Raw genomic sequence first — 27,729 nt, 5'->3', positions numbered from 1 at the left:
AAAATACATCCCATAAATCGTAGAGTAAAATTTGGAGCAACTATGAAACATGCACGGAGGAAGAAGTCAAGCTTGGCTATTGTTAGGATCAGGAGTTTTTTGACTTGTTGGGATCTGCTAACTCGTTCAAATTTATCTTTTAACACTCCATCGCAAACTGATGGTAGGAACTTCCTTCAGTTTGATAAACAAAAAGTAATTGGTAGTGAGTCAATTGAATCTCGCCAAAAACCACTGTGGGCGGTTGGATTTTGCAGCAAAAATACCAAGGGACGGTCGGATCTCATCATAACATACCAAGGACTAGTTGAATCTCGCTACAAATTACCAAGGGACGGCCGGATCTCGCCGCAAACACCAATGGGCAGTAGAATCTCGTTGCAAAACCACTAATGAATGGTTAAATTGCACCACAAAATATCAAAAACTAAAAATGGAATTTTTTATTTTTTATTTTTTTGAAAAGGGCTTGGGTCTTCCAGCTGTGCCTCAAGCTTGAAATTAAGCCAACTATGGACCAAGAAGTGAAGACCAACAATGGCTTGAATGAGCATGTGGGATTTGGTTGTTATCACAAGGCTAGAAATTGGGCCAATTATGGGCCTGAAAATGACTTGAGTTTTAAGTATTACTTCAAAGGCCAAAGAAATTGAGCCAACTATGGGCCCTCAACTCCTACTTTAGGCCTAAAATGAGAGTTGAGGGCCTTAAGTAGTAAGCCTAATTAGTAGAAGGTCCAAGTGGACTATTATGTCATATTTCCCTTAACAATAATAACGTTAGAATTTTCGGATTATTTCTTAAAAAAAAAAAAAAATTGTGAGAAAAGGTCAAGTTTTGTCGAAACAGATTTCTAATTAGGGTTTCATGGCTAAGTTTTATTGGTTCATGTGTATAACATTTGCGGTCAACCTATTTAGCACATTCTCAAGTACTTTTCATTTCATTTGCATGCTGAAATATATATAAAATACGAAAGAAAAATAAAAGAGAATGAAAGCGGAGAGATATATATAAGCTACATCTTGCATATTCACTTAAAACAATATTACATGACTCTCGATATATATAGAACGCCAATAAGTCAATGACTATATCTTTGAATCCCAAAAATCGATCTGAGGGATCATAGAAACAATTGAATTAAATTTCTAATTCCGTCCATTAAAACCAATAAACTTTTTGAAAGAAAAGGAAAGTGAGTTGAAATACTTACAAATTGTGATTGACAGAGATTGATGTAATTTTCTTAGCAAATCTCGTGAGGTATTATTTGAAGGAATAGGTAGCCAAATGATTTTCTCTGAGAGAGAGTTGAGAGAGCTTTGAAAGGAAGAAGAAGAGGGCATTAGTTTATGGCGTGTCAATGAGAGAAGGAGAGTGTTAGTGGGTTGACTGCGTAGTTATTTTAGGAAATGGCTTAATGGAAAGGATTTGAGAAGTAATGATATAAAGAGGACTAGGGAGAGTGCTAGAGAGCCCGAGAATTTTTTCAAAAATTCTCTCCGGCCTGACGTGGAAAGCACTTCAAAAGAAAAAAAAAAAAAAAAAATCTCTCTCCATGTCTGCCACCCACATTTTCCATGTCAGGTGGGAGAGAATTTTCAAGAAAATTTACAGGCTCTCTAGTACTTCTTAGTCCCTGAGGATTAGTTCTAGAGTCATTCTAAATGTAACCTATAGCTTTTAAAATTACTATTGAATTTGAATATTGTATGCTTTCAAATCTTATCTACCTTTTTGAAATATTAAGGAAGCAGTTTTTTTAAAAGTGTTTTAAAATTCCAAACATTTCGCATGACCAGTAAACGTCACGTGTGACTTGGGTCGTTATTATTTGAAAAAACAGTTGAATCAATATTGCTTGTCCAAAAGATTTATGAACAGCTTTTTGACGAGAGTTTTTAATATTTTTTTGATTTCATAATACTCTTTGAAATAAACTTGTAAACTAATGGTTTAGTCCCATTAGAATTAGGGTTTCGACTATTGTCTCTCATGAGAATAATAGATTTATTTGGCTTATTAGAAAAATAATGAGACTTGCTCATAAAGTAATTGTCTAATAGAAAAATAAGAGATTTGTTTTTCATTAGAATTATATTTGCTATTTACTTGAGTTTCTATTTATGTTATGCAATGTAGAAGTTTAATATTTAGCTGTTTTGAAAAGTTTAAGATTTCTTTTAACTACCTTAAAATTAGGAGGTCAAGATTCCTCAAATTATCAGTGTCTCAACATTCATATTAAATAGCTCACATAAAAATTTCCAATCTCATGTGAATAGAGAGAACATGAATTAAAGTAGGGTGGACAAGTCGTGCTCACGGGTTGAGTTTGAATTTGAATTGTGTTAAAACATGAATAAAAGATTATGTAGGTCAATAATAGCGACGGGTTAAACTTTTCCATCTTTAATCTACTAATTATGTGTTGAATTTGTATCGAATTCATGGCCGCCCTAATTTGAATAAAAACTTGCTTAGTAAAGAGTCATTACATAGAAATAAACTTTTTTTGAACTTGAAACATATGCATATAACAAAGCTGCAGTGGCACATAAAATTCAAATACACTTGACAACTGACACCAGAGTAGCCACGAAACATTTCCACAATCCAAAGAAAACAAGTACTTCAATTTGCAGAAGCTATGGCTAGCTGTCTTATTTTACGACTACAGGGACGACGTACCCAAACAGACATGGAACCATTTCTCTTCTTCTCTTTTATAGACAAACATCAACGACCACCACTGCTGCTTTATTGGGTCTTCCTTCACCTGTTGGTTCATTTGCCGCAGTTGCATGGGTCGCAGCTGCAGCTTGATCCACACTTGCAGCCGTTCTCTGCTCCAAAGCTCATCTCAGACCCCTCATAATACCTGCAAACAAACACCTTAAATTACTTCTTATTCCTAAAATTTAATCCTCTAAAAAAATTTATTTAATATATATATATATATATATATATATATACGTACATCTTCACTGGTGCAACCCCAGAAATGATGGGCATGGTGCTGGTGTTCTCTGAGAGACCGAGATCTGGGTTCTTCTTGCCGCTGCAAAAACAAGACGGGAAGAAACTTAATTAGCCCAAGAATTTGACAATGAAAATGGATCCAAACAATGAATCTTTTTAAAGGAAACATGTTTCACACGGAAGTTATACCATTTGCAGTCATCACCGCAGCTGCAATTTGAACCACACTTGCAAGACATTTTTCTTCAGAGTTCTTAAGAAACAGAGGATTTGGAAAAATATCTGTGTCTAGGGATGGCTTTTGAGCTGGAGGTCTCTGCTGCTATTAATAGCGTGGAAGAAGGTAGGTTGGTGAAGGTATGGACCGTACACGTGGGTGAATCCTAGGCCCCCCAATTGCGTGTTTGACTTTGTCCACGTGAAACGTCACCGCATTATAGGTGGACCACCACCAATGATTCAAGAATTAGATAAAATTTAAGTAGTTGTTTATGATGTTAATACCTTGAACGGTTATTATTGGTTATTTTAGGTAAAATAATATGCATGCGCTTTGGGCACTTCGGAAAACCCTCAAAGTAAACGACAGGCCGTAAGAGTTAACAAAAAGGCATGAAGAATGCCGCTATTCAGATATGGATGGATTCAGATATTTAATAATTTTGTTATTCGGATGGGTAGCCATTGGAATAATAAATACGAGAAAAATATCTACTTGTTTAAGTAGGTTGGATTAGCTGGAGACCTGTTTTGGACAGATTGATTTTGTCGGAATTTTAGTGAAAAGTTTTCAAAAACCAGAGCTTGTGATCCTCTGTTGGTCTTTGAGCAGCCCAAAAGCCGTGACAACCGCCGATGAGACTGCAATAAAAAATAAAATGGCTTCTTTGAGTTGACCGAGCAAATGACTTTTTAACAAATAATTTAATATACAGAATATTTATCAAAATACTTTATTTTTTTTTTTTTAATAATTCCGCATTTTTTTTTATTTTAGGAAAATTTTGATAAAATAAGTAAATAACTTTTGCAGATGTAATAGCTACCTTATTATTTAAAAATTAATTAAAAAAAAAAAAACATTTAGGGTGGCAGTTGAGCCACTTTTGTGCTAATCAAAGTTACAACGTGGCCACCCTTGTTTTTAGCCAATGGGAACCGTATAGCCACTTTATTTATTTATTTTTTAATTTATTTAAAAGTAAGGCTCTATATTTATTTGGTTCTTTCAATATATATATATATATATATATATATAATATAAATGTGAAATACATATTTTAAAAGTGTATTTGATGTGCTCAAAATATATATATATATTTTAAAATACAAAAATACTCTTTAATTAAAATACAAAAAATCGCTGTCTTAGAAATTTCGTTGGTAAGCTATACGTGCACTCAATGAATCTTGACCTCGCTACCTTTGCACTAGAAGAAATAAATTGAAGAAATTTAAATTTTATTTGCAAGTTTCAATCAATATTGCCTGCAATGCAAAAACAAAGTAAAGAATGTACATATATAATAATAATAATATAAACCATCTATTTGATATATATCTATAGACGTTGTTGTCATACATACACGGCATGACAACAACATTTCGTGAGAGCTTCTCAATTTTGACTTTACAATTTATTTATTTTTTAATTAAAATATTTCATGTGTTAAGGGTAGAGGATGAAGGTTAAAGTTTTAACTATAGAGAAATGGTAGTCTTAAGGGGGTGTAAATGAGCCGAGCTTAAGCGGACTTTCCTAGTTTGGTATTGGCTCGTTTAAATTTTACTCGAGCTTGAGCTTAAGGACGAGCCAAAAAATCGAGACCGAGTTCGAGCTTATAATAAGTCGAGCCGAGCTGCTCATGAGCTGACTCTTATATTTAATTTATTTATTTTATTATAAATTTAAACTTCAAGTACTCTTAAACGATTCAAGAAGCCAGCTTGCATATGAGTATTTGCTTAGCCTTGTTAGCCGATTATGGAGCCTGAGTCAAGACAGCAAGACACTTGCTTTCGAAGAGAGATGATATGCATCATTTTATTATAAAATGATGTTATTAGGAAAAAAAAAAATCATCAATTTTTAATATTAAGATAAGCAACTATGTGAGCAATTACCAATTCGAGCCTTATACGAGCTACTCACGAGCCTAATCGAGTCGAGCCGAGCTTGCTTCGTTTAATATTCGAGCCAGTATTTGTGTTCACAAAACGCCTCATTTAATAATCGAGTCGAGCACGAACCGAGCTTATACGAGTCGATCCCGATCTCGCTCGCGAATAGCTTGCTTGTTTAACACCCCTATTAGATTTGTTTTACCATCTCATGTAATCTATTTGCCTTAATTAATCTTTTCTTATTAGCTTTTGGGATTACATGATATTAGAGGTCTTGTGTTCAAATTTTAACTTCGCAGGTTATCTCAATTTTTAATTAAAAAATATATATTTTACGTGTTGTTTGAAGAGGTTTAAAGTATTAAATTCTCAACAATCATAGAGAATCACATCCAATCATAGAGGTTTAAAGTATTAAATTCTCAACAATCATAGAGAATCACATCCAATCATAGAGGTTTAAAGTATTAAATTCTCAACAAACAAAGCAGCTGTCTTATTCACAATAATATAGATGACATCCGACCGTACATTCCATTTTCATGTTCCCTTTTATTTATATGATAATCCAACAGCCACAAATGCTTTGTTTGAGCCTTAGCTTGTTTCGAATTTTTCTCATTTGCAGGTGCATGGGTCGCAGCTGCAGCTTGATCCACACTTGCACCCGTTCTCTGCTCCAGTGCTCATCTCAGACCCCTCATGGTTACTGCATGCAATCATTAACACATATGTAAAATTGCAACTTAATTATTATTTTCATACAAAATTTTAATTAATTAATACATTTAATAATTAATACACGTACATCTTCACTGGTGCAACCCCAGCAATAGTGGTCTCAGTGGTCACCTTCTCAGAGTAGCTCATGTCAGGGGACTTGCCGCACCTGCAAAAGCATAAGGGAAAATATAAAATTAATTAGCATGTTATAACATATATATATATATATATATTTCATGGAAAACATTTTTCACAAGAATTGAGAAAGTGGAGGAGGAATCAACGCACTTGCAGCCGTCCCCGCACTTGCAGCCAGAGCCACAGTTTCCACCGCAGGAAGACATTTTTCTTGAGAGAAATAAGGACTGGAAAAGGTTTTACTGGGAATTCAAATAACACACAACTCTGGGATGAGTTTCCAAGTGCAGACCTGAGCTGCTATTTATAATGCAGTTCAGGGAAGAAAGAGTATTCGTATCCCACCATACACGTGGCGAATCGTACGTAGGCCTATTGCGTCTGGTTTGCAATTTTTTTTCCCTTTAATGGGAAAAAAAATCAATCCCCAAATACTTATGAAAATAACTCCTAAATTAATTAAAGGTTCGACTGCTTATAATATTGATCTCATTTGTTATAATACCAATTTAAATGATTAAATCAATCATTTTTTTTTTTTTTTTTATCAATTTAAATTTTTTGAATAAATGGTAATTATTTAATCAGAGCTGCAAGATTTATAAGTCCAAACCCTGATTTTGTAGTTTATCTTTATTTTAGTAAAATATTTAACTTGTTGGGTATTACTTGTTGAATTAGAGTTTAAGCGTGCATATGATAAAAAATATTAAAATATTAATTTAAATAATTAAATTTATCATTTTTTTTTAATTAAGGTCCTTTTCACTATGGTGAAGATAAAAGAAGTACACAAGTTTTCTAAATGGTTGGTAGTTTGTTCACCTAATTATGGGATGGAGTATATATATCTTTAACAAATTGCTTGTGAATTGGACTTCAATTCGAGGATTCTTTTTTCACCATTTTGCTGGAAGACAAGAACATCTGGATTCGTTAATTAAGTAAAAAAATCATGAGAACTAGAAATCAAGGAAGTGGACACTGAAAATGTCTTTATCACTCACAATTTTTTGAGGGAAAATAGGTTTTTTTTTTTAAAGAAAAAAGTTACTTTCCATATGCTTTGGCCCTTGGGCATATCAATAAACTTCTTTTTCCACCTTTTGGCAGGTGGACAAGAACATCTGGATTAGTCAACCAGTGCAAGACAAAATTAACATTTAATTATCATCGCAGATCCGCTTCAAATATTTGTAAAAATCAAGAGTAAGAATAAGAAATATATAGATTTATACAAGGTCTTAATCAATCACAATTCTTTTAAAGGAAAGAAAAAAGGTAACTCTCAATGGATCATGCTATATATATGGGTAGTGATATACTGCACGCCCGGCGTGCATCAACAGTACTGATGCACGCCCGGCATAATTTTTTTTTTTTTTAAATAAATAAAATAATAAAATAATTTTTTTTTAAAAAAATTTTATACCTGGCGTGCAGTATAGCACTACCCTATATATATGTATAAAATGTTCACCAAAAATGAATCCTCCTCATTTTAGTTGAAATGGAAATGGGCTATTAGATATGATTTTGGCATATCAAGAAATATAAATCCTTCTCTTGTGTTGTGTCAAAATGATGTTTCGGATTAAAGGATTAATATATAATATATATTAACTCAATATTTCATCAAACCCACAATGGAATTATATCATTTTATATATTCATCACGTTCTTCAAATATAAAGATAATTAAAAATAATATATATATGAGTTTCAAAATTACTGTACTTGTATTTAGACATTGCCCTATAAATAAGGACCTTTGTATTGTAGACAAATCAAGTTAATGAGAACAATGTGATCTTAAGAAGAATTTCGAGTGGTGAATGTAAGTGTCTAACACCGAATCACCCCTAAATTCTTATGTTCCTTTTTTATATTTCTTCTGCTCATATTTCCCATATTCATTATTTCAACAATATATATATATATATATAGGATGTAGTTTTTTTTTTTTCTTCTTCTAATTTATAGGATGTAGTTTGAATTCAACACTATATAATAATATATATCATTTATAAGGATAAATAAATGCGGCACTCGAGAGGCATGAAACATGCTGCTTTGTTGATACAAAAGCATAAGCTTGAACATGGTTATGATGATGATGATGATGTTCTTGCATCCAAAAATAACATATTCTCGTAGACATCCCACGTTTTGTTCTTTATCAATTATCAGAAAAGAACCAAACTTTTGCCATTCTTTTGCTTAGAAAATTAATCAGTGACCCAAAACATAAAATATGTTCTTGTCATGGGTATCGAGCAATTAATAATGTAGGTCAGTAGAAAAACGCTACAAACACTCTCACTTTCACACTCTCAAATTCACACTTCTTGACATGATATGGTGAATTTTACCAACACGTCACACATTTCACGATCAAGTATCGGCTCATCGGGCAAGACCCATCAAATTATGAACTCATTTTATTAGAGAAAAAGTTAATTTAACAAATTTCACATAATCTATTAACTGTATTAATAATAGATAAACACCAGATTTGACCCCGAATAACATGTCTCATTTGTCAAATCATGTGGAGTAGCCAGAGGAGCAATCAAGGCTAGGTGGAATCAGGAGCTTTTTAGCTAGAAGAGATTATTCCAATAAATAAAAATATCCTTGCTGTTCGTCCATTCACAAAAAGAATGGCTCTCCCGCTTTCACGTCTTGTCTTTAAACACCATATATGCGGGAAAACCTCTTTTTGCTTTTTGGATGAACATGCTTTAGATTTTGAGGCTTAAAGCAATTAATTTTACTGATTAATCATAGTTTGGACTTTAATTAAAGTTGATAGACTAACCTTTTATTTCATTAAAAACCTTAAGCAACTATCTTACTCGACTAAACAATACACTGCTCTAAGCATGTAAAATGAGATGCACGATTTTTATTTTTAGGAAAATTTTCATCATATCATTAAAATAAATCAATATAAATCATCTCGATCGTCAATAACAATGTCATGAATAAAAACAAGATAATCTTTTATCCAAACATTCTTTAAAGGCAACTGTCGGCTAAATTGAGATGCAAAATATGCTTAGCTATGGCGTATGGGCCATGAGTGGTGACTTTTGTTGCATATGGTGGGTCTCAAATGGCTTCTAACCCCTCATTGTGGAGTTTGCTTTGGTTGTAACTATTGAATCAATTGTTATCTTTACTTTTTATGGATTTCTTCGTGTGCCTTGTATTTTTTAAAAAAGATTTGGTTTGTAGAATTCTTTACACAACAGCCATTGAAATGATAAATGTAATTAATTAATTAATTAATATATTAAAAATATAAGTAGTAGAGAATACCAATAGTAAGGTAATTCCAAGAACACTTTTGGGCTGAGTTATTCCAGTGCACCTACGGTAATCTTTATGTTTTATATTGGATTTTTCATAATCAACTTTTATTTTATTCTGTGTGATGATGAGGGCCACTATGGAGCAAGAGAAATTTGAGTGCATCAACAGAATAAAATATTTAAATTTGTATTAAACAATGAAGGCAGGGAAATTCGTATGTGTGCATTGAAATGAGGCGAATGTGGTGACGGTTGCCTGAAGAAAACTGAGCCAAAGAGGGACGAAACACTCGATGTTCTTTCACGTTTTCAAAGTTTTGAAACTTGTTGAGATGCAGAGAAACTTTTGTTCTGCAAACGTATGAGAAGAAAAATAGAAACCCTCTTGACATTTTTTATTTCTTTATTTTTTTAATTTATTTATTTTTATGAATAACTTTTATTCAAACAACTAAACACCTTACAAAGAAAAGCTAAAGCTGAAAACACTTAAACAATCAGATAAAATCTCTACAAAATTAAACCAGTATCCCATCTATATCCCAAGCATTACAAAGAATATCATTTCCTCTAGTCTTTTTAAATCTACCTTTTGTAGCATACCGGATCCTCACCTCCCATCTAATACGTTGAATAAGCTTCTCTTTGGTGCACGAATTATTGTCATGTCTCAAAGCATTACGATTCATCCAAATATTATATATTGTAAAAGCAAAAACTAGCCGATATAAATAAGCCTTCATAGTTTTGTCCCTCCACTCCTCCAACCCAAAAGAAACCACATCTTTCCATTGAGTAGGCGGATTAATCACGCCACAAAGACTTTTAACCTGCTGCCAAATTCTTCTACTATAACCACAAGCAAAAAATAAATGGTCTCTATCCTCAATTACATGTCTACAAAAATTGCATTTCACATCCCCTTGAAGCCTGCATATTAGCAACTTCCTCCCAGTGGACAAAGCATCCATCATTGCTAACCAAGTAATGAAAGCTTGTTTAGGAATTGAAAAATGAAACCAAACCAAAGCCCACCAATCCACAACATTTTCCTTAACCCGAATGGAATCCCAAGTTTCTGAGCAAAAGAACTTACTAGTTTTTGAAGCATTCCATTTTGGCTTATCCTCGTCACCAATGGAAACCATATACAACCTACTTTGAATATTAACAAGATGATCCGAATGAGCAGCAGGCTAATATCATTGACCATTATGGATAATTGAGTCTAACCGGGCTTCAAGTTTACTATGAGCATCATAGATGACTCTATGCCCATACTTCTCATCTAGCACCCTATATGAGTGCCAAGCATCAAACTAAAGATAAATATTCTTCCCATTACCAACATTAAAAGAGAGAAAATGTTTTGCTTCATCTCTAAGCTTCAACAATTTTCTCCAACTCCAAGTGCAAATCTGAGGGATAGAAACTTGCCAAAAGCTCTTACCCTTTAGAAGATTTTCCTTTACCCATGCAACCCAAAGGAATCCATGCCAAAAGCTCTTACCCTTTAGAAGATTTTCCTTTACCCATGCAACCCAAAGGAATCCAGCTCTCACAAACAAATTTCAAATGTGCCTCATCATGGCAGCCTGGTTCCATTCCTCAAGCTTTTTAATAATAATGTCAACCCTCTTGACATTGTTATTATTATTATTTTTTAATTTCATTTAAATATTTCACGTAAACATGACTTTGGCCTCCATAGGTAGACTTGTAGGTTCGAATTCGGGACATTTACTTTGACACCGTGTTAAATTAGTATTCATATCAAAAAATTAATCCGATAGAAAATGATAAATTCAATTATTTAATTTATATTATAATACCAACAAATTACATTAATACATTTAGATCATTAATTAGCAACCTCGAAGAAATTATAGAAACAAGAGGCTATCTGTTCCAATAGCAAGTTGGTCGCTTTAGGCCCAGATGCAATGGACTCATTTTGTGAGCCCAGTCTAACCAGCTAAACCCAAATCTATTTAGGGCCTAGAGTTGGTGGATTTTAAGCTGCTTTGGGCGTGGAAGAAGAGGCAAGACCAAGGATTGGTCTTAAATCCAACATAATTTATCAGACTGTGAATTAGCACTGCTGCATTAGGGTTTCCATTTGAACTAGTTATTCAGGCTTAAAATTGACAAAATTAAGGAAATATAAACCTGCTATTCGGGTGTAAATTGATAAAGAAAGCTTCTGATGATTCCATCATTTCCTCAACCGGGAAAACAGCCTGAAGAGTCACAGAGAACTGTAGACCCTGCACCCCAAGCATTAAAAACAACATTGGTTGAGTCTTCTGACACAATTCAAACTGATGCTCAACCCAAGAGAGATTCCCGACATTATTAACCACCTAATCAAGCAATATTCCATCTAAACTGAGTCTGGTGGAAATTTCACCATTCACAAGTCCTTTGAGACCAGTTTTCAACTCTGGTATTCCCTCCTCCAAAACAGCACAGACAGGAAACATAGGAACACCTGGCACCCTTCTTTTTAGTTCTTCATACACTTCTTCAGTCCCATTCTCATCAATTTTATTTGCCACTATTAAGGATGGCCGATCAGATAAACCCTCTTGATGGTACTCAAGCTCCAAAATAAGATCTTTCAGCTGTTCCCATGGTGGAATACCCTTTCTACCATCTAATGCAGCAGCTAGGTCTACCACGTAGGCCAGAACCTTTGTGCGTTCGATGTGGCGCAGGAATGCATGCCCGAGTCCACGATTTTCATGGGCACCCTTTATGAGTCCGGGAACATCAGCCACCGTGATTGATAAGTCATCATAGTTCAGATTCCCTAAATTCGGCCTAAGAGTTGTGAAGGCATAGTGCCCTACAGTGGGCTTCGCCCTTGATATAGCACCCAGTAGTGTACTTTTACCAGCATTAGGCATCCCCACAAGGCTCACATCAGCAATACTCTTGAGTTCCAACATAAGAACAGATTCAGAACCAGGAAAACCCTTACTAAGAGAGGACTGATCACCATCAGACACTTCGACATCAAAGGTATTATCCTTATCGACCCCAGGACTCATAGACTTGGGCTTCTTTGGAAATTTTCCAGCAGAAACATTACCCAAACCGCCCTCCCCTCCTCGAGCAACTATAATTTGTTGACCTTGTTCTGTTAATTCTGCAACATTGTATTTCATTTGTTCTGTTTCCTCTATCTCTTCTTTGTCAGCTGTCTCTTCTTTTGTGCAAATTTTGGATGTATTATATGATAAAGAAAATTGAGAAAGAGCATCAGTTGATGCAACTTGAGTCGTCTGCTTCATGCTTATCGACATCTCCATAGGTCCTTCAGTTTGAGCTAATGAGTAATCAGTTCTTAGAACTGATTCAACTTCAGCTACAACATTTGGGTCATTATAAACAGATCCCTGATTAGATTTAGATATATCATCGACAAGTGTACCAGGAATCTCCCATGGATCCAGATCTGTTGAAGAAAAGTTTTCAATAATGGTAGGGATTTCACCCTCTATAAGATGTAACACAGTGCCAACAGGAACATAGACAACCTAGCAGAGGTAATATTTTGTTAATGAATCACTGAATCCAGTTAGTTAAGCGGTCAATTATGGTCCATATGAACAATTTTGCAGGAATGTAACAGCTTTAGAACAATAACCTTATTTTCGCCTCTGGTTCCTATCATATTCTTTGAGGTTCCTGGTCCCCCCTTGTTTGCAGCCTGCAAGAGACCATAACTTTCACTCAATTTTGTCACTGCTGGTGCATCAAGCTATACTTTGTTTGAAAGATAGAAAAGGGAAAGTTACATACAACATGATGTTGCAAACCGCTGAAGTCCCAAACTGTGGGGGAACATTCCAAAATAACATCACCACCTCTTCCACCATTACCACCTATATCGGTTCCCAAGATAGACAACAAAGTAGCAATATTACAAATTAGCATTTACAAATCCCACTACATTAGAAACTCCTTAATAGTAAAATGATCATATCTATCGAGTCTCAAGGGTTTTTTTTTTTTTTTTTGACAGAAATCAGTATCTAACAGAAAAAGAAAAAGAAAAAGAAAATCTTGTCTATAGATCCAACATATTCCAGTTAAAGGAAAAGATTACAACTCATATAACTTACATTGAAAAGCTGAATATAACATACAATACAATCAAAATAATGGTTCTAGACATTAAACTACTAACCTACCATCGGGTCTGCCACAGCGATCATGCCGACCGCGGCGAAAACTGGAACAACCATTGCCGCCATCACCTCCTTTAGCATATAGCTTAAACCTGTCCATCATTTTCCTCTCCTGCCAAAAAGTCCCAAGACATGATACTTACCTTTCTAAAAAACACACACATAAAAAGATTCAAGAGATTTTTATGCATGCTTTTGTGTGTGTGTGTGTGAGCATGAGAGAGAGAGAGAAAGAAGAGGGGGGTTGGGGTGGGGGAGACTGAGGAGGAGGAGGGGTAACTGGTAACCTGTAAAGGGGCAAGCTTGGATTTCCTGTGAGTACCCGAGTAGAGAGAAACCAATGAAAAGGTCCATGGAGATTTAGAGGATTGTCTCAACGCTTCTAAGTGCCAAAGAGGTTTTCCACAGCGCACCCACATCTGTCTTTCTTTTCTTATCCCTCAAGCTCTCCTTAAGTTCAACATATTCATAATGCCTTGAATTCAGACTAGTTATTCCTTCACTTTCTCTTCATGCTAGATACCCTGCCCATATGATGGTAATGTTGAGAAAAACATATTCATTCTAAGAGCAGTAAGATGATGTAAATGCACTTACAAACAGTTAGGAACAAATAAGCAAGCACATCTACTAAAGGAATTTTATCAAACATTCACCATGTGGTGCTATCCAAACTCTACAATACATAATCTCATTGTTAGTCAATATATGTATATTTTAATTAAACATAATTTTTGGGTTGATTTTTTAAGTTGCTTTATATTAGTATTTTTATGTTGTTACATGTTAATATGGTTGAATGAAAATACAAGAAATATTTGCTGATTTTCCTTACGAGCCTTTCAGGTAAAAATCATTTTCCTGAAAAATGATTTCAATGAAAACATTTTCCTACAAAAAAAATTTACACTGAAACAATCATAAGCCTCAATGAAGAAAAACACTTATTTCAGCACAAGGACCAGTGCCCTGAATATCATTGACTACATTTCTGTGATAATATCCACAGAAAGTCATTTACTGGGCAAATCATCGTTGAGGATGAAGTGCAATGCAATTTCAGGCTAACCTGATATAATTCAACTACAGGAGAGAGCCACCAAAAAGTAAACAACTAGCCTATAAGACAAATTGGTCCAAAGCAAGGTGCAAAAAGAATGCATACAATCCCCCAAGCGCCAGTGTAGGAGTACCTCAAACAACACGCTAAATTTCACGCTAAAATATGGACTCTTCAGGTTCCAAGACTTGCCACCACGATTTACTCCCATCCTTATATATGACAATAAGGATTACACACCAAGCTCATGAAATCCATTTTTTCCATTAATGATCAAGTTCAAATTACAAAAGCACCAATAATGACAACACCAAAGATACTCAACCAACTCCTGCAAGTCATGACAATGTGAGTGAAAATAGAAGGATTCTTTACCTTTTTTTTTTCTTATGAAAACAATTTGAACTCAAGATACGAATGATTCCATCAAACTTCTCTATTTCCTAAACAAAAACTAAAAGCAACACAAAAATTAGTAGTGTAGCCCCATGGTTCCATTAACTGGGTCAATGATTTGATTACCCAAAATCTGAGGTGTTAAGATGAGACAAAAATTAGGTCCATTTTTTACCCAAACATAGCTGACATCCTTAACACTGGCTTCCTCAAACCGTCTTGAATGTTTTCTATTAATGAGCAAGTTCAAAGGATTTAGGAGCACCCAAAGAACAGAAAAACATCATTCATTTTTTAACAATTCGAATGCCAACGCATCCACATTCATAGGAAATTGTCAATCTTCTAATCAATCCAACTAATCTTACTGTCATTACTAATACCTGAGTTTTAATTTCTGATAGAGTTAGCATAAATATAGAGATAAGTACGAGAATGAGCTGCAGGAGAAACGAGAGTACCTGAGATGCGATAACCCAACGGCGACGGCGAAGGGAAAACCAGAAGCCGAATCCGGAGAGAGACGAGAGTACCTGAGAGATAGTGTGTGTGATAATCAGAGAGAGAGAGAAGAGAAGGAGACTCTGGAGTTGAGCGAGAAGAAGAAGAAGGTCGGTTGTGTGGGTTGAGCGTGAAGCCGTGAAGGAGAGAAAGGCGGGTTGAGCGTTACTGTGAGAGGGGAAAATGATTTACGAAAATAATAAAAGGGAAACATTTTTCGCTTATTAAAATATGTTTTCTTTTTGTTTGCAAAAATAATAATAATAATAATGATAATAATAATAATAATAAATCTCTAGGTTAATACGAAACTTGCAATATTATGAGCCCAATAACATTGTTTTTTTGTTTTTTTTTTTGGTTTTTTTTGGGTTAAATTCTTTACAAAAATCTCCATTTTTTTAGGGTTAATACGAAACTAAATGGACTTGTATCACAAATGGCATTTGTGAACATCTGATAAATGCAATTGATCATTTTTCTCATGTCCGTTCAATAATTTAATGGTGTGTCACGGGTCAAATCAATCAGCAACTATCACGTGTTCTATATGTCACTAATTTTCCCTTGTTTCAAATGGTGCTGTGTAATTTTTTATTTATTCCGCCATCACAGAAGCACTAAAGTGTTGTGTCCCTTACATCACATCTATTCGGTGAGATCATCATTAGTTTCAGACCCACTCCGTTTTGGCTAAAAAAAAAAAAAAAAAAACTAAAACAATTGAAGCTTCTTCTTAATCAAATTCGACCATAATAGCTGGAATCTGAAAATTGAATATCTTTCTCATTTTTCCCTATTGCTCCATTTGTAAGAAAATCAAAACTTGGGTAATTCAAAGGGAAAGATCATGTGTCAATCAAAGTTCTACTTTTCCCCATTCCGATATATGGCATTTATTTTTTTTTAGCATGAAGTGGACCGTAACAATTGATACAAGAATTTTCTAAGTATATATATACAATAATATACTGCAAACAAAACTTTTACATACAAGGCTGCATGCAGATGCAGGAGGCTCAACAATCTCAGGATTCAGGAACAAATAAGTTCATCTAAGAGTTGGTCGAATATCAAATCCTCTAGCTCAAGCGCCACACACTCATTATCAAACTGGAGCTTCATCCAACCATCACCCTTTGTCATGTCTCGAGCCACAACGTCATCCAATGACTGGTCCAGCTCTGGCCTCAAGCTCAGGTGCCAGCCAAGTCTTTCCCAGACCTCCTCAAGAAGATGGTGCCCCTTTGGCATTGGACGGATCTGGTGATTGAAGGAGAAGGCCTTTGGGAAGTAGGTGAATGATCTCTCATAAACCTCAAGGAGTGTATCATTGATTAAATCAAACAGAAGCTTGTGATCATCACAACTCCCATCAATTTCCTCTCCATAGTCTTCAAGTTGAGGGTGAAGCAAAGCCTCCAGTTCCTTGAACAATGAAGGAGACAGTGGCTGGTCTAGTGAGTACCATGTTCCAAGGTGGTCGGTTTTGTTGAAGCCTGACAGCTCAAGAACAAGTCTCACATAGTTGAAGTCAGCATCATCCAAATGAAAATGCAGGAAATGATTTTCAACACTCTCAGCTGGTAAAGAGTCTGTGCTGGACTTGGTTTGGTGGTGAGCAGAAGTATCTGGCTCGTCTATTTGAGAGCCCCTAGGATTTAACCCCAGACCTGATACAGTTGAGCCAAAAGATTCAATTGCCAACACTTAACAGGAAAAGTAGTTTGAGCTTCAAGCAAATCATCAAGTTCATCACCAAAGATTAATCATGTTTCAATAAGAAAAGACAACAATTATAACCTGGGTGTTGTGGATTGTTAGAACATTTTACACTATTCTTATTCCCTTCCTTATTTGATATAAGTTTATTTATTTACCACTCCTAGCCTATCTATAAATACGGATCATTATAAGGTAATTTGTTAGTTACCGTATACAACAATGATGAACAATAGAATCAAAAAGAGGGAGTCGAGACACAGATTTAACGTGATTTGACAATGTGCTTACATCCACAGAGGGTGCAGCTGTATTTTGCTATTTATGATTCAAGGTTACATCATAATATATATATATATATATATATATATATATATATATAGGAAAACCCTAAACGCTAATTGTACGGACGTATTTTAGAAATCCCTGACGTTCACTCCACTCCCGTCTCCTTGGCATCCCACTAGTGTTCTAATTTGAGCCACTAATTCTAACATAATTTATTATATATTCTTAGTCAAGATGTAGTCAGTCTTCTCTTTCATATTATTTCCCATCATATATTTCTACAGGGTAATTTAGAGACTGAAAATTTTCATCTGTCTTGTTTCAAATTCCATTATATTAAGTGAGAAATTCTGTTAGCCTCAGATAACTACATAGGTAGGAGGTGTGCACAATTACCTTCATAAATTGGAAGCTCTGCAATGCTGGTTATATCATCTGGAAAGAAAGTTTCAAGATCAGAAACTGGACTTGGTTCTGCCAGCTCTGTACAAGGATCTTCAAGCTCTCTGCTGAGGCTCATTGTCAAACCAATCTTCTGATCTTGGTGAAGAATGCTTTCCCCAGTTGCAGTTCCCTCATAATTTCCACCCGCCATTAGATTTTCTGAAGATTGGATATCTTTCTGAAATTCAGTCTCTAGATCAGCATGTATTGGTTCAATTGCATGCATCTCTGAGCTTAGAGCATCACTAGGCGCCTCATTTAGAAAGGAACACAAAGCATCAAGATCAGGCAGAGAGAGTCTCCTTCTAAAGGGCTTTGGAGCACTCCCACTTGGTGAAATTTTACTTTCGTTTGTCAACTTTAGGCTCTTAGAGTGAAGCCACTTGGTCTCTCCCCCAAAACTGCGCTCAAACAACTCAGTATATCTACCCAGAGACTCGTTAAGAGAGGATGCTCTTTGTATGCAGTCTGGTCTTCCCCTGCTGATATCATAATCAGAAATCTCTGGCCTTTTAGGCATCTCTTTTCCAGAAGGATCTCTTTCAAGAACTGCTTCGGTAGATGTGTGGTTACTTTCTGTCCTGTTCTCCTTGAGCACATGCTTTATTCTCTGCTTGATTTCTTTGAAACGATTAATAACCTGTTGATTCCACCCTTGGTGACTTAATCCCTGGGACGAATCCAAGCTTCCTATACTATTATTGTCGGCCATGAAAGGCATTGACTTCAAATGATATTCCTTCTGAGATTTGGATGCACCAAACTCAGGTGCTTGGGAAGCAGGAACCAATTTTTCACCTTTTGGGAAGGACCAACTTTCATTTTGCTTGTGTTTGACAGTTCTAGGCCTAATATTTTTTGCGGGTTGTGAATTTGGTGCAGGATATGACACAGACTTGGTTAATCTGGCTTTGGGATTGGAATTCTGCAGACTCTGGAAATGCTTGGTCCCAATGTTTGGCTCTTGTAGAATCTTTAGAAAATATTCCTTGTTTACCTTAAATACCTCCAGAGCATCAACACACTCCTTAAACTGGTTGTTAGAAACATCTCCCTTCAGCTGGTCAGTTTCTTCCAATCCTGTGTCACATTTTTCAGGAAAAACTTGCAATCCAGTGGAAGAAGTGTCAGCACTTTTTTGAAGGAGAATGGTTGGATTTTCCCCATCAGTGTGTATTTCACCAAGAGATTTGTCTGAATGCTCTAAATGATGATGGGCTGGAATAATTCTCCTCAACCATATTCTAGCAGCATGGCTTAAATTCCAGTATCTGTGTTTTTCTTCTTTGGTCATCTCTTCGGCAATTGGTTCTTTTATACGAGCTTTTCCTGGTCTTTTTTTGGTGCTTGCAGAATCCGGCAAGGGTTCTGCTGCAGAATCCATAAGTTCTTGCACTTCAATGTCATGCTTTTTCAAATTTGCTTTTTGACTTGCTTTGCCTACAGACAAGGGGAAAAACATGCAAAATGTAAAGCATATAGAAAACAGGAAACCCCAACCGTTATATTATATGATTAAGACTTGAGAGAAAACCCACATCTAACATGTCTTCCTCCACTGTGCTTGTTGTGTGTAAGCATTTTTTTGACATAGTGCCAATGGTGGTAGCCAAGAATATGGAATATGCTCCACGTGCAGCCTGGATGGCTTCCCTCAAATTGAGCGCCAGAGAGTGTGCGCTCCAAGTGCCTTCCCATGTTTGAGACCCCAAAAAAAACAAAAAACAGTTGTCCTCTCAAGTCTGAAACCCACTGGAGAGAGAATTGATTTCAGCCACTAGGGAAACTCTCTTGCAGAAACCTGATATAACATAAAAACGCCATTAAAGACTAGAAAACGATATGACATAAATGTGAAAGTAGTTTTGAGTATTTTGTGAAACGAGCCCTGTTTCCGGGCACATAAGTTATGAAACAAAAACACAGAATACTGATTACCCAAAACCTACACCTCAAACAATCCTCAATCCTTATCCTTCATTAAGATAATAAGATCAAATATCATGAAAAAGAGATTGAAAGCAAGGACTTGGAACAAGATTAATCTGACTGATTCAAACATGAAATTCCTGCTCCTCCTCCCAAAGACCAAAATAGTTATGTCCATAAAGCTTCTAAGTTTTCATTGCTTTCTCTGTTTTGGATTATCTGTTTCTAACCTTCAATAAACACATGCTGATACCTAGAGATAATCGAATTTATAGCTATAAAAAAGATTGACCAAAAGTAACATAATTATGTATATCTGCTAGAAAATAGAAAAGGGTCGAACATAAACTCTTTAAACTTAGAAGATGGCTAAGAAAGAAGCAGACTGAAACATTCATGTTTGTCAATCAAGACAGCAGGCTTGAAGTTTTGTCAAAACCCCATCAAACCCAAACAGCAGTTAAAGAAATTGAGTTTCAAGTTTCAACCTGAAGATATCAGATTAATTAATAAATGTTTGGAAACATGAAATCCATGAAACAACAAAAACAGCTAGCGTTACACAAACTACAACATCATTTATTACGTAAATTCAATGAACAAAAAAGTAACAGAAACAAAATTTGTCACCTTTTTTTTTATGGGAAAAAAGGAAGCTTTGGCGGCTCCTCTTGAGCTATGCTAGAGCTCCAGAACCATGGCGGGCTTTGAAGAAGGAGGAGGAGACGCAAAGAGTAAAAAACACTGTAAATTCTGTGACTAAAGATAGCAATAGACTAAGGAAAACATTAAAGAAGCTGGGTTTATGCAAGTGGGAGATATATTTTTGGCTATGGTTTACCGTACACGAGAAGAACAAGAAGTGGAAGAAGGTCGTTGGTAGTTAGTAAAGAAGACCCGGAAAGGAAATAGACGCCAAAGCCAAAGCCTATTTCGGCGCCCATAAGCGTTAGCAGCCAAGCCTGGTCCACTCTCTCCGCGTCTGACTCAGCCTGGTCTAAGGCTTCGAGCCGATCCGAGTCTATCAATTACCGGGTCTATGAAGCTAAGCGTTACATCTAGATGACCAATATATATATATAGGTCAGACAAAGGCTTAGTTTGGGTTACCAACCATAAAACATAAAAATGGCGAGTAGAGATTAGGCTAATGCTAGTTGGGGTGATGTCATCACTGGTTTGGATTAGGTTTAAGTTGATATGATTGAAAATCGTGGTTAAATCGAAAATATTTTCGATTGGCTAGAAAAATTTTTAATTTCTGTAAAATGGTTTTTATTTTTTAAAACTGCAAACCATTTTTTGAGTTTAAACTTTAATTTCATTCTCGCACACACTCTTTCTTGTAGTTTATTTTCATTGTTGTCGTCGATGATTTTTCGTTATAAACCAAACGCTAAAAAATGTTGCTTGAAAGCATTTGCTAAAAATATTTTTCAATATAAAATATTTTGCGTTGAAACAAATGAAGTATTAGTTCAAGTTGAAATTAGACTCGTGAAAATAGAAGAATACAAAAAATATGTGTCTCAATTCTAATCAATCCAATTCCAATTAGAAATGGACTCAAGTTGAATCCCATAATTATAACATAATGCTTTCCTCTTACTGCTTGTTGTCCATCTACAATTGCGAAAGATGCAAGTAAAAGTTATATGTATTTTATATATATATATATATATATATATATATATATATATATATATTAGTTTAATAAATTGTATTAAAAGTATTCTCCGACTTAGTTTAAAGAAAAAGGTTGTTATACATACACTTGTAAAGTTTGTGTCTCACATTGAGAAAGTAAGAGTGGTTAATATACCTTAGTGGACCCAAGCCCATTAGCTTAGGCTTTTGAGCAATTGGGCTAGAAGTGGTGTTCTAATATGTATATTAACTTACTCTTGTTTGACTCCTCTTGGTGTTTCTCTCCCCAACAATTGGTATCAAAGCTTATGGTTACCTTCCGCTGTTACTGATATGAGTATCTTGGTTTAACGCGTTTAGTTTGACTTCGATAAAAAGAGTGGTTTCTCTTGTAGTACGTGTGACACTCTTGTATGTAGGAAAGTTTAGTCAATGTGGTAGAGACTTACAAATGAGGGGAGATTTGTTGTACATACACTTATGAGGTTTGTGTCCCACATTGAGAGAGTATAAAAAATAAGAGTGGTTAATATACTTAAGTTGATACAAACCCATTAGCTTAGACTTTTGGGCTATAAGTAGTGTTCTAATATATATTAACTTACTCTTGTTTGACTTCCTTGTTGTTTCTCTCCCCAACAAAAGTTATCCCTTGAAAGTGCTACATATATTTTTATCAAATTTTTTCTCACAAATGCATAGAGCATAAGATCATTGAATATTTGAAGTAGAAGATCACTTTAAAGTTAGGTAGCATGTGGTTCCAAACAAAAGTATGTTGAAATGGTTGTGTGAAATTTCCATGGTGTTCTAAAAGTCCTAGCTTGTTAAAGGCCAATTTGCATCATTATTTATATCCAATCCACTTGAGGTTCAAGTATATGCAAAAGTTGACCCGTTTGTCTGAACTTCAATTGAATTCAGCAATGTTGATTTTGACCGTGTGTTGATTTATCAATCCCCGCCTCTTCTAATGGGATTCATTAAATCCCGACCATATAATACTTATCACATTAGTCATTAAATTATCATTTAAATTTGTTTGTTTAATTTTTATTTATTTATGTGGTACCACGTTACACTCATATAGTTGTCATAAGAATTATTAGGTAAGGCTGACAATTTTTTACATGACTTGTTGAAGAATGATTTCATATTGCATGGACAAGATCTTGGACATATTTATAAGGAATGAGCAACCCTCTCTTATTGAACTAGTTTTATGAGATGAGTTAAGTCCACGAATTTTTTCATGGTATCAGAGCCTACCACATGACGAATAGGACCCACATTACTTCCCCCGTAATAAGGACCAAAAAAAACATTGGCCTGCACATGAGAGATGGTGGTTTTATGAGATGAGTTAGGCCTACGAATTTCTTCACTATGTTCCTAACATGAAATTAAAGAGTTAGAGTTAAAGAATCTGACTTGTTTAATTAAATATGTTAGATTATGGATAACTTATCTAGTCTTATATACATGCCTCGATATGATCCAAATCCGACACATGACATAATGATTAGCAATTTTTGACATAACTTACAAATTCGACACGAGATTAATACAAAATTAGAAGGTTAATGTTAAAGGGTTGGATCCGTTTAATTAAATTGCTATGAGTGATAATTGGTGAATTTGTATAAAAATTATAATAAAAGTCGTAATACACCAATTAATCCGGGACCTCAAATTTGACATGATGTGATTAGTCTAAGATTTCAGATATTCCAGTGCATGGACCACGCTCATATTGACCGTGTCAACCATGAGATTGTTTGAAAAGCAGGAATTTTAGTCGTTGTCTTTTACATTTCACCACACAACTTCTTGGAATTGGTACGACGTTTGTGGTTCAACCTCAAAGGCCGAAGCTAGGGATTATGAGGCCTGCAGGCAAGCCCAGGAGTACACTAGGCCCAACCCACAAAGCATCTAATGAAAATACCTATCCCATCTTGGCTCATGTTTCCGGATCCGGATTTTATAGTAATTCTGACAAATTTCAAACAGCCGGATGAAACTTTTCATTTAGGCTTTTATTATGATTCTAAGTGTCGTACATGATTTAAATACAAGTTTAATTATGTGTATAAACCTGATTTGGTATAAGAACCAAAAGCTTATTATACACACATAATTAAAATCGTACTTATATCATGTGTTAGGAGCTTAGCAACCTTAAGCTATCAAACCTCTTAATTAAACGGGTTATGAATACAATTATCACATATATTTTTAATACATGTGATTCTCACGTGCACTATGAATATATATTACTTGAGTAATGTTTTATATCACATTTCATTTTATAATTATCGTGCAATGTTTACATTGTAGTCTTAACTAATCTTTGAATTTTTTTTTTTTTTTTTTTTTTTTGACAATGACTGATCCAACAGTTGATTGTAATTGTTATATCAATATTGTATAATAGTTTTGAAATAAAAATGTAATTTCTAACATTACTCGTATTAATTTAATAAACTGAATTAGTGATTTTGTCGGAAAAACTTTGTTATCCGGTTATGGTTAAAAGTTGTGTGTTTAGAAATGACATTAGCAAGCTGTACAGCCTGTACCCATTAAAAGTTGTTCTTTTGTTGCTCTAAGAATAATATTTTATACAGAAAGCAAAATAATTCACCAGGTAAGCACAGCATCTTCTTCCTTTGTTTTCTTTCTTTATTCAAATTTTCCCAGTCAGCTTCTCTTTTATAAAAAAAAAAGCAAAAAACAAAAACGAAAGATTGGAATATCCAATCCTTTGTCAACATATTCTTGACCTTTTATCCAGAAAAAAGTTCTACCAACAACTCTCTACTTAATCATGTTTGAATATTTTGACAAGGTAATGGCACCGAATTTTTTCCTTCGATAATATTTGGAGAAAATTTATTTACTCTCCTGAAATTTTAGGAGTTTTTCAATTTAAACCCCAAAGTTTAAAAATTGACAATGTATCCCCCTTAATGTTTCAAAAATCTTCAATTTAAACCTTCCGCTACTAATTTCCGTTAAATTAGATGTAAATTTTTTAAAAAAAGTCTGAGGGTAATTACGTAATTTTATAAATTTCCGTCCAATTTGACTAACATTAGTAACAGAAGATTTAAATTGAAAATTTTTAAAACATTAGGGGGTACATTGCCAATTTTTAAACTTTGAAGTTTAAATTGAAAAACTCCTGAAGCTGAAGGAGTAAAGTGAATTTTTCCTATAATATTTCCTACAACTTGCCTTTATTTAGGGTACATTCGGCATTGCAAATTCATAGATAAAAAGTGCAATTAAATTAAATCACAGAAAATGTATCCATTTTCAATTTTTAAATCGTAAGCAAAATGTGCGTTTTTAAAGTAGAAATTACGATTTTAAATGCCATATTGTCATTTTACCAAACAAATTATATTTTTTAAAATCACAAACTCTAACAGATCCAAACTCTTTAATCCACTGACGGGCTGATCCGTTTGGGGCCCATGAATCCCTTTAGCTCGGGTCCAATCATGTAAATGTAGATATATCAAATTAAAAAATAATAATAAAATATCCTAAAACATCTTGAAAGATCATGATCCACACAGTAGTGTACGGTGTACACCAGGGAGTCTGTGGTAAGCGATTGGGAGGCTGGGAGCGCCCGCTTCGCAATGAGCAGCTCCACTCGTGCACGACAAAGACGTTGACAAGTTGTAGCGACAAAAAACCACAGCAATAGGCGTCACGACCAAGCATACACGTGGAAGGCTTGTTCATGTATATGATCATCATCATCATCAGTAAGACTTAACAATCTCCGTACACGTGCAAACTTTCCGTTGCTTTTGTCGTAGAATCCGCCAAGCAAACTACACATGTTCGTACCAAATCAAGGCCCAGAGGTATGTAAGTTTTCACTATAGCTCAGCTCAGAACAGTGACGTCGTACTTTCTCTAGTGGGGATTTTGTAGCATATCTCGTCTTCGTATTGCCCCCCCGCCCCCCCCCCCCCCTTTTTTTTTTTTTTTTTTTTAAAAAAAAAAATATAATCTTATTTGTAATAAATTAATATTTCTCAAAATAATGTTGTTTTGATTTATAAAAAATTAAAACATAAGATTAATAAATATTTGATGTAGTATTCATAATTAGCATTTTAGTTCATATGTTGAATAAGAGTGCTCACATAGTTGATATTGATATATCAATTATCTAGTGGCGGAGCCATGTTAAGCTTTGGGGGTGCCGTGATTGAAAAAAAAAAAAAAAAAATCTTTTTTTTCTACCCAAAGTTCCACATGGCACCCCCAAAAATAATTTTTTTTTTTTAAAAAAAAAACAATTTATTTTCTTGTACTTTAAGCTCAATTCCTAATGTAAGTGGTCTTGTAATTTGGATATTTTGGTTATTAAATGTTGAGAATATTGGTTGTTAGAATTTAAATATTTAATTGGAGAATTTGATACAATTCTAAGCTCAATTCCTTATTGTATTTAAGTACCGGTGATTAGAAAAAGAAGGAAAAAAAATAAAAAAAAGTACTAGTTCATTATACCATGCAAAAATAAAAATAAAAAAACTTAACAAAAAATAAATGTTCAATGACCCTTACAATATGAATTGTCTAGTTCTGCCACTACAATTATCCATTTGATCGGCCCAAGCCAAGAAGGCAAACTTGGGCTTGACAATTAAGCCCAAATCACGAACTACAATGAGCCAAACGAACCAAATAGGAAATACTGGCACAAGAAATAGTTGTTTTGCCCCTTCATCTCAATTGTCCGATTATTCTCTTCACTCGGAACACATATTGTGAATAAATGACACAAATAATATCAAAAAATTCTAGTGGGTCAAACTTCGTGATAAGCATGGCATCAATTTTTAAAAAACAAAAACAAAATTCCCATACATTGATGAAGTGAAACTTAAAAACAGCTAGGATTTTATCTTTAGACCTCTTAGATGTTCTCCCCTCATGCACAAGACCCCTTTAAATAGATATGTGAATCCTAAGATAGGCTAATTGCCATCTCACCTACCCACACACCACAAATTAGGTCCACAATGAGTGATTCTCCTTGTGCAATTTGCCCAACCCCAATAAGATAATATATCAACTTGAGTAAGGATATAAAATTAAATAAAATAAATCTACCTCTAATGGGCTTAATGTGGTCAAGTAAATTGGATATTGGGGTTGGTGGGAATCAAGTTAGGCTCGGTCGGGGGGAAGTTGAGACATTAATAATGCTATTTCTCAAAATAATATTGTTTTTTTTTTTTTCCTAAATTAATGTCTTTTTGCCAATAGATGACACATTGGCAAGGAAGAAAAAAAAAAAAAAAATCGGAAAAAGCAAAAGTGATTTGAGTAGAAAATCCGATATTTAGTGGGCCTGGGAAAGAAGATCCTTAACCAGTTCTATTGGACTCAGATCAAGGGGGTTTTTTTTTTTTTTTTTTTTTTAATCATCGCATAATTAGGCTTTACGGATCTGCTTTCTACAACTTTTTGTACCAAAAAAAACGTTTCAAAGCTGAAATTTGGACCCACGTCTGATTAAATCTAAAAGGCACCGATGACCGACCAGAGCCCACGAATGGATAGGTAGCACAGCAAGAGGCATCCGAGTACTCACACTGTAGATTGCCCTGCCCAAACAGTGGCGCTAGATCTGACCGTACACTGTTCTGTGCAAGTCCAATCAACATCCACTGGCATGGAAATGCGGTAAGAGCAGCAGCCCTTCTAGATCACCACCGTCCATCTGTGGGGCCACCAGGGCCTGCCATCTGTCATCCACTTTCTTCAGTAATTACTTGCCCCCACCAGCAATTAAAATTTCTACCACATTTTGCTATTTTCAACCCCAAAAGAGATTCTCTGCGTGCAAACGTCCAAGGCCCTCGTTTTCAATTTGACGAAAATGGCCACCGCTTTTTCCAAAATTAACGAGACCAGTCAGCCTCGCTGACAGCAACTGAGGCTTAATAAATGTATGCCTCGGGACTCCGCTGCATAGCAGGAAGACAAGGCTGTGTGAGCTGGGGAGAATGCTATTTTTTTTTTTTAAAAAAAAAAAATATATATATATATATATATATATATATTTATTTTTTCTCAAAAAATTATAAAACAATTTCTAAAAAAATAATAATTTTTTCAATTAGAAAATTGTTTTTTTTTTGCTTTGGAGCAACAACACTTTTTTTATATAGATTTTAAGCTCATCTTTTAATTTTGTAAAAATATTTCTCAATTTTTTTTT

General features: G+C 34.8%; 4 protein-coding genes across 5 annotated transcripts; all 4 read right to left on the bottom strand.

Moving 5' to 3' along the window:
- Window positions 1-2,463: 2,463 nt before the first annotated feature.
- LOC132163066 (metallothionein-like protein 1B) lies at window positions 2,464-3,287 on the bottom strand. The gene is made up of 3 exons (XM_059573266.2): window positions 3,175-3,287; window positions 2,984-3,064; window positions 2,464-2,884 (listed from the first exon to the last, which is right to left on the bottom strand). Exons 1-3 carry the CDS (start codon window positions 3,222-3,224, stop codon window positions 2,791-2,793), a joined length of 225 nt encoding a protein of 74 aa, XP_059429249.2. The 5' UTR covers window positions 3,225-3,287; the 3' UTR covers window positions 2,464-2,790.
- Window positions 3,288-5,576: 2,289 nt separating this feature from the next.
- On the bottom strand, window positions 5,577-6,239 carry LOC148584240 (metallothionein-like protein type 2). The gene is made up of 3 exons (XM_088518971.1): window positions 6,121-6,239; window positions 5,918-5,998; window positions 5,577-5,818 (listed from the first exon to the last, which is right to left on the bottom strand). Exons 1-3 carry the CDS (start codon window positions 6,174-6,176, stop codon window positions 5,728-5,730), a joined length of 228 nt encoding a protein of 75 aa, XP_088375097.1. The 5' UTR covers window positions 6,177-6,239; the 3' UTR covers window positions 5,577-5,727.
- Window positions 6,240-11,445: 5,206 nt separating this feature from the next.
- Window positions 11,446-15,605, bottom strand: LOC132163571 (GTP-binding protein Obg/CgtA). 2 transcript variants are annotated; one of them, XM_059573902.2, is made up of 6 exons: window positions 15,401-15,605; window positions 13,771-14,007; window positions 13,487-13,595; window positions 13,095-13,177; window positions 12,940-13,002; window positions 11,446-12,829 (listed from the first exon to the last, which is right to left on the bottom strand). In XM_059573902.2, exons 2-6 carry the CDS (start codon window positions 13,900-13,902, stop codon window positions 11,651-11,653), a joined length of 1,566 nt encoding a protein of 521 aa, XP_059429885.1. In that variant the 5' UTR covers window positions 13,903-14,007; window positions 15,401-15,605; the 3' UTR covers window positions 11,446-11,650. The 2 variants fall into 2 exon arrangements, with proteins under 2 accessions (XP_059429885.1, XP_059429886.1); XM_059573903.2 differs by lacking the exons at window positions 13,771-14,007; window positions 15,401-15,605 and having other exon boundaries at window positions 13,483-13,566.
- A 757-nt stretch (window positions 15,606-16,362) lies between these two features.
- On the bottom strand, window positions 16,363-19,595 carry LOC132164391 (protein TRM32). The gene is made up of 3 exons (XM_059574898.2): window positions 19,433-19,595; window positions 17,847-19,334; window positions 16,363-17,113 (listed from the first exon to the last, which is right to left on the bottom strand). The coding sequence occupies exons 1-3, from the start codon at window positions 19,590-19,592 to the stop codon at window positions 16,476-16,478; spliced, it is 2,286 nt and encodes a 761-aa protein (XP_059430881.2). The 5' UTR covers window positions 19,593-19,595; the 3' UTR covers window positions 16,363-16,475.
- Window positions 19,596-27,729: the final 8,134 nt, after the last annotated feature.

The sequence above is a fragment of the Corylus avellana genome, chromosome 8 (genome assembly GCF_965113065.1).
Source record: "Corylus avellana chromosome 8, dhCorAvel1.hap1.2, whole genome shotgun sequence".
NCBI classification, from domain to species: Eukaryota; Viridiplantae; Streptophyta; class Magnoliopsida; order Fagales; family Betulaceae; genus Corylus; species Corylus avellana.
The sequence above is the reverse complement of the archived record's forward strand: the minus strand, read 5'-3'. Positions and strand labels throughout refer to the sequence as shown.